We start from the raw sequence: 7,657 nt of genomic DNA, 5'->3' as shown, positions 1-7,657 counted from the left end.
TTGAGTGGTACACGCTTCCGAAATGTTGAAGAAGTGCGAGAATGGGTGGACGAATGGATTGCTTCGAAACAAACATCGTTTTATCGAGATGGTATCGCCCAGTTGCCAGAAAGATGGCAAAAAGTTGTAGAAAGTGATGGAAAATACTTTCATTGAAATAATTTAAATAAATTTTTTACAATAAATGCTTTTTCTCAGTATTTTTTGGGCGGAAACTAAGTTAAGGTCCTAATACATCGTGTGATTAGTTTTATTTCTTACACCTACTCTTACCTTTCATGTGCTAAGCACGTGTTTGTAAAAACGAAGCTTCAAACGACTCGTTTAGTATGCATCTCAACAGTATCCTCTCGGTAATGGGAAACTTCTTCAACAGGGCGGGAAGAAACGGTAATCGACGGAGCTCTACTGACGCAAGTTGGAGAATCGTCCGACCTTAGTGACCTGGGTATGGTCTTAGTAGCGACGGCGGGGCGATGACGCTCAACCACCCTCCGCCGTCATCAGCAGGAGTCCCTCAGGACTCACCCAGCTTCCTGCTCCCGGCCCCGGTTCCGGTCCCGATCCCGATCCTGATCCCGATTCCAATCTCCGATCATAGTTGTCCGGCGTGGATCGTCGTGAAAACGAGCACGATTACTAAAACCCGGAGGAGATATGAGAGATCGCTCTCATCACTACCGAGATCATCACGGACACGCCATGCCCCTCGAGGAGGTTCAAGGGTTGTTACTTCCACCCTCCAGAACAGGTGAGTCGTCCCTCTTGTCGCGACAAAGGGCCGCGATGCGTTCTCGCCACCATAGAAGTGCGTCCGTTGTCGTGGAATTGAGTCTCATTGTTGAAGTACGTTTCAATACACGACCCTACTGCTTTCAGCTGCAGGCCGCCATTGTTTTAATTAACACACACATGTGCATATATATATACAGGGTGTCCCGCCACTATCGCATTATCTCTTAAGGACGGATTCCTCAGATAATTTGAAGAAAAAAAAATCCTAAAATATCGAGGCTATAATACTTACAAACGAAAAATTATAAACGATTAAAGATGACCAATTATATTGGCTAAAGTACGCGCGCTCAGGTACGGTACAACACACAATGGTACAGGTGCATGCACATAAGTGAGAATTTGCATAAGATATGAAATTAGTTGCAAATCTCTGAAAGAAACTCATAAATGTATTGTGTGATATTTTATTCATAACATTTTAACGAAATTCTTATTATTTGCGATATGTTTATTTAAATGATAGCAAAGGCAGATTATTATTACATGCGTTGTTATATGTGTGGAACTTCCGTATCAATATTTGGAAAAGGGACGACATATGCATGCACCTGTACCATTGTGTGTTGTACCTGAGCGCGCGTACTTTAGCCAGTATAATTGGTCAACTTTAATCATTTACAATTTGAAAGGTATTATAGCCTCGCCATTTTTGCATTAGGATTTTTATTCAAATTACCTCAGGAATTCGCCCTTAAAAGATAATGCGGTAGTGGCGGGACACCCTGTATATAGTATATATAAAGAGAGAGAGAGAGAGAAGATCATCCGTGGTGAGTGGGCGATCCTGTGGGTGATCGTCCGAAGCGTCCTCCGTTGTTATAATTGAATTTCGTTAATCCGCGACTCGTCGACACGCTGGCTGCGATTTGTGGGAAAACAGGGTCGACCGCGAAATTAAATGGAACGCCTGCACTGTTACGCGCCATAAAGCGGAACGCTAAATCAATAAATGTCGCGGCGGCCGATCGCGCATCGAATTATCGCGCGAACGAATCTTGCGGCCGGTGGAGGAGGTGCCAGCGTCTCGTCCTGTTAAACGGATTCAATTTTAGCTCGGTTTACTCGAGGATGAGGCAAATGACACGGGGGTCAATTACCACTTAGTGACATCCCTGCCAAGTGCTGCTGATCCCTATCCCGCGCAGCCTCTCAATTCGCGCCCGCCATCACCTAATGATAATTTTGCACAACAGAGAACTCGGCGCGACAACTCACGCGCAGTTAGTAAAATTCATAAATTTATTATATTTATTCGTAATTCAAGCAGCGAAGTAGGTTGCGCTCTTTGATTAGGTTCCGATTAGAAAACCTCACGCTTTTCATACACATATACATAGAAAAAATATTTCAATTTGTAACTGAATGGAGACCAGACGAGAAATTTATTGGCGAGAAATAATACCGTGTAAACTCTGTTACCGTGACCAAAAACATTCACATATTTTTTTTTCATTATTGTATTGTGTTTTAAATTTTGTAGTATCAAATAATTCTGTTGAAAAAGTGGAATTAAATTATCATTATTCTTCGAGAATGATATAATCCCTATTGAGCTTCAAATGGCTCGTTATTATTACCGAGCGATTTTAATTTCCTATTAGAAAAGTAGAATTGAACTGTTATCCTTCGTGGACGACGTGATTCCATGTCGAACTTCAAATGGCTCGTTATTATCTAGTATTTATATTTTTGTTGTATCAAGTGATTTTATTTTCCCATTAGAAAAGTATAATTAAACTGTTATTCTTTGTGGACGACGTAATTCCGTTCCTACAACTGAGTTTCTAATTCGGTCTCCAGGTAACAGAAAATTCAGCTATACTACCAGAGTTATTTTTTTCCTGTACATTCAGGGAATTAAGCAATTAAGTTTTCCCCTCGGCGATCGCGCAAGAGGCGATTAATATTCTCGCGAATCGACGTGCCAATGAATTTGGAATGTTGTTTACGCGACCTCTGCCCCCTCCGTGTCTATCGCTAAATAAAACCTCGCAGATCTTTTCTCGCCCAACTAGAATACGTAGGTCATTTAAGTACGTGATCTGATACAAAGATAGCGCGATTTCGGCGAAATATTTACTACCGTATTTCTTTTTTTTCTTCTTATTTAATGAAATTATCCACCGTGCCTTCAGTTTTTTCCAAGGATATTTACGGCCATTTCACACACTGTTCTTTTTTTCACTTTTCTTATAAGTATCTTAAGACTTCTGGCCTCTCGCATTGTCTATCTCTTTTTAATGACGTCAGAAGCGAGAAAATGCATGCTAAAAATTCTTGCGAAATAAAAATGTTGAAATAAAAATATACATCCATAAAGTAACACTTGCAATCGATTAAACAAATTTGTAAGATATTCCGTGCACTCTCCTTTTGCTCTAACAATCAATCGTTTGTCGTAAATTAACGTGACATACAATTCATCTTCTTAACCTATTTCTTCGCCTATTTCTATTCAGATTAATTTACAATAAATTATTGATTATTAGAGCAAAAGGGAAGTGCACGGAATATCTTACAAATTTGTTTAATCGATTGCAAGTGTTACTTTATGGATATATATTTTTATTTCAATATATTTCGCAAGAATTTTTAGCATGTATTTTCTCGCTTCTGACCTCATTAAAAAGAGATAGACAATACGAGGGGCCAGGAGCCTTAACCGTGCTTATTAGTTTTTCTTAAATTTATGTTATTTTCTTTAAAAATTGAAATATAATAAACAATATTTTCCACTCTCTTCTTTGTTTTATTTTTTCAACGTTTAATATATTCTTTCTTCTTTTCTCTCTATTTTCTTAAACATAAACTCTCTCTCTCTCTTTCTCTCTCTTCATCATATATTCTACAACTATACAGTACATGATTCATATCTTTTCTTTGTGCATCACATTCACATCTTTTTGTATTAACTATCTCTTTCCTTCCCAAAAACTCATTCAAGTTGTAATGCTAATGTTAGCTCGGATCCTATCATCTCTATCATAGTGCTGAATCCTCTTATCATTTTTTCCCTTATATACTACTGTATTTCATCTCTCATTAAGTATGATAATATAGAGTAATCTGTTGATTGGTCTTTGTTTGATAGCGCGCCAAAGTGAATGTGTCGAGTGTCTATGTGCGTTCATTGTTATGACTGTTTTTCCTTGTTTTTTGGGTAAAGTAATAGACTCAAGTTTGATCAACAATTATAAATCAGTGCTAAAAGTACAGATCACGGCGAAATTATGCTGAAAAGACAAGAAGTCTCTGAGAGACAATGAAACTGTTTAGTTTGGTTTTTGCTGGCTAGTTTGGTTTTTGCAAACGCAGGACCAGTCGCTCGCAGAATTCACTTTGACGTACTGTTAAACAAAGACTGATCGATAGATCACTCTGTACTGTCACACTGAATCTGGTAAAGGATAACTCTGAAGCACGGTAATGAAGATTTGGTCAAACTTGCGTCTCTGTATTAGACCGCGTACTTGTCAAATGACCAACGCGATTCCATTATGAATAAGCGACGGCGGCGACTTGATTGCCTCGTCTAGCGTTTAGTCGTCTATTTTTAACGGGCCAGTTTCATCATGGTCTCCTTTTTCACTCTCTTTCCATGTTCTACGGCAGGTAACCGGGGACCTCTGAATGTGACGATTGTACAGGTCGGCAGAGGAAATGGAGGCGGTGAAGATGGCGGAAGTGATTTACTGAGATTGGAGCCGCCGTCGGATTTAAGACCGGCACCGTCGCCCCTATCCGACACCAGTGCTACCTTGCAGTCTGACAACAATGACACCTTGGCCGGAGGTGAGAAGTACACGCCGTTACTGTGCTCGTCCCAAAGCTCGCCGTTATTCGCCTCGCCACTGCGCGCAGTTTCCTAATTACGGTACAACCATGAAATAAGAGAGAAGGAGGTCGAACTCCATATAACGAAAGTGGTCCTAATTCGTGTTCCCCAGGTTTAACTGCACCACTGAACTGATGCAGTAAGAGTGAGACAAGTATATTTCATCTCGCTCTAACTTATTGCTTTACAAATGGCGCCCAACCATAAGAAGTTATTCTTTTCAGCGGATTTCCTCTCAATTGAGGGACACGAATCAGGACCACTTTTTCTACTCGCGCCCTATCAAGTTCGGCCTCCTTATCTCTTACTTTATGGGTACAACATTCGATTATATTACTTTGGGCTAGATCGCAAGTGAAATTGAGGAGAAAGAAGAACTGCGCGATTCTGGCGTCGCGAAGATTTTTAACGTTCAATCCCGCCGAGTTGTCGGCGCTCATCTTACCAAAAGATCAAAGAATCCACGGACGGAGGACAATTTAATCGCGCGATCGGACAGTCCACAAACGAAATAGTTTGTTAAAGGACTCAATTGATTCGATAAAAACTGTATAAGAAATGATAAAGTAAGGGAGAGGCGAGCAAATAGTGACAGTTTAAATTTCTTCTATATTTCCTACGTCTATGCTACTATCACCGTCAATAGCAACATCTAATCATCTTTGAAAAAAAACAATTAAACTGTTAAGCCAAACATAGCTAGTAAAAAAGCCTAAAATTTTGGCCTTTGTGAAACAAAGTAAAACCTGAATCTTATTCGGGTACTTCCATTTAGATCGTTTTGACTCTCGAACCCCTAAATGAGATTTTACTTGTTCAGCGTTGCACGATATGTGTTTCTTCTAGTGTGACCTAACCTCTATATGTATATATAAATTCGTTTATTGTTTTAAGTGTTTTAAAAGAAGAGGCAACTCCTGGAGCAAAGAGTGACAAATTTTAAATAACGTTACTTGACTTATTCAGTGTTAGTTGAATTGCATTTCTTCCCATTTATTTTGTTGGGTGTAACTTAAATGTCACTAAACTAGGTTTAAATATAGAATACAGTTTTAAATACAGAAAATATTAACAAGTAATTCGAAAAATCACTTTCCAAAAGCACGTCATATTATTTCACCAAAATTAGATTTTATACATCATTTGTTTTAATAAAATTCTTACATATGACAGTAAAGAAATTATATTTTAATTTTTAGTTAGTCATACATCGTCAAAAGAGAGACTGAATGGAAGTTCAGGAGTTTTTCATGATTGTCAAACCATTTGCCCCACGCAAGTAGTGACAAAATGCAGATTTTAGTTTCTATGAAAATCTATTCCATATGACTTATGGGTCTTGTACTTAAGTTTTTTGTATAATTAAAGGTGGAAAGTATTGTTAGTAAGACATCCAATCTCGACAACTTGAAAATAGCTTACACGAGGGAGAAAAAATCCGTCACTATTTGCCCCACTCTCCCTTACTTATTGAACGAATTCAGTAAGAAATCTAGTTTTTACGAAGTATGAACAATTGGATGCCTATCAATTCTTTTGCGAATTGATTTTATGAAATCTCTTTATTCTTATTATTATTACTTTTATTTATTTTTTTATTAAACGTTTGTTAATTAGAGATTTTTGAGCAGATAAATATCCCTTCTCGTAAGAAAACATATCTTTTTCCGAAAATCACATATAAATCCTGCTCGCGATGACAATTTTCAAGCAGAATGAATCGCGTCGCACAATGCGAGATTCGTTGAATCGCGAGAACAAAAATATTCCATTTGGTTGTACACGACAGAATATCCTATAATTTCTTCCTATTTTTAAGAATATTTCATTGAACACTGCGATTATGTTGACGCAAAATATTTTCACCGCCCCGGGATGGACGAATTACCTACCATATGCTACAGTACCGTTAATTGCAATTTTTGGTCCGTGTGTTTGTATCCCTTAAATATTGACGATCGAGCTCTCTTCGTTCACTCTTGGTCGACGGTGAGTTGCGTGACGTCATATCCCGTCACCGGAAGCGTTTCAACGGCGAGCTTTCGGTTACAGGCAGTTTGTCGAAGTTCAGCGAAAGAAAAGTGCGATCAAAAATAGACGCGAAATAGGGCGATATGAGAGTGATACCTTTTGACGGCCGTTTCGGAGATCTAGCCGACACGAAAACGTTTCCGACGAATTCTCAGGTGTCGATCCAAGGCTATTGCTGGGAACCGGTGGCGATCGCAGCACTTGGGAAGGACGTTATCACGTGAAGGAACACCGGCGTGCTGGAAAAGCTACCTTCCAGGGTCAAGTTTACAATTTCCTGGAGCGTCCCACCGGCTGGAAGTGCTTCCTATATCACTTCTCTGTGTGAGTACTCACGATTCTTTATGCGTACGCGTGACTTGGCATGGCTTCTCGTAAGACACCTCGTAGTAACATCGATTGCGCACACGAGAGCACGCACACATCGACTTTACCAGATACAGTGGCTCGCAACATCCCCGAAAATCCTAATTTTGGTGAAGGCATGGCAAAGAACAGAAAAAATTCTAACAATATTATCAAATGAACTGAATATTCATCACGAGCGTTTCCCACCGAGTGAGTAACGTTTGGACTCTCCACTTTTCGCCCGAAAGTCTAACACACGCGCTTAAACTCTATTAAAGGAGTCTATTCACCTGTACCAAAATACCTCAAATTATATAGAAACTAACTTGAACCACCTCGCGTTACTCGGGTTATCACAAAGCGTCTGTAATATGAAATCAAGGGAAGAGAGAGAGTGTCCAAGTTTCACATAGTAGTCTAAATTTTCCGTAGCGTTCAGAGATCAACTATACAAAATTTGGTCTAGATTGGTCAAAGGGTTTAGGAGTTAATAGGAAACCTACAGACAAGTTTTCTATTTTATACATGTAAATTTAATGTAATATATATATATATAACTTTATATATATATATATATATAACTTTATATATATATATATATATATATATATATATATATATATATATATATATATATATATATAT

General features: G+C 38.7%; 1 protein-coding gene across 1 annotated transcript in view; it reads left to right on the top strand.

Moving 5' to 3' along the window:
* Positions 1 to 6,992, top strand: part of LOC116840821 (potassium voltage-gated channel subfamily KQT member 1-like) — a 22,278-nt gene extending 15,286 nt beyond the window's left edge. The window contains exons 2-4 of the mRNA XM_032808052.1: positions 377 to 751; positions 4,411 to 4,590; positions 6,820 to 6,992. Of these exons, the coding sequence (XP_032663943.1) occupies positions 658 to 751; positions 4,411 to 4,590; positions 6,820 to 6,992 (447 nt within the window). The 5' untranslated portion in view covers positions 377 to 657. The remainder of the gene's footprint in view (positions 1 to 376; positions 752 to 4,410; positions 4,591 to 6,819) is intronic.
* The last annotated feature ends 665 nt before the right edge of the window (positions 6,993 to 7,657 follow it).

This window comes from Odontomachus brunneus, unplaced genomic scaffold, assembly GCF_010583005.1.
Source record: "Odontomachus brunneus isolate Ranch 3 - 2012 unplaced genomic scaffold, Obru_v1 Obru_scaffold_012, whole genome shotgun sequence".
In the NCBI taxonomy this organism is placed as follows: Eukaryota; Metazoa; Arthropoda; class Insecta; order Hymenoptera; family Formicidae; genus Odontomachus; species Odontomachus brunneus.
This window is presented reverse-complemented; position numbering and strand designations above follow the sequence as displayed.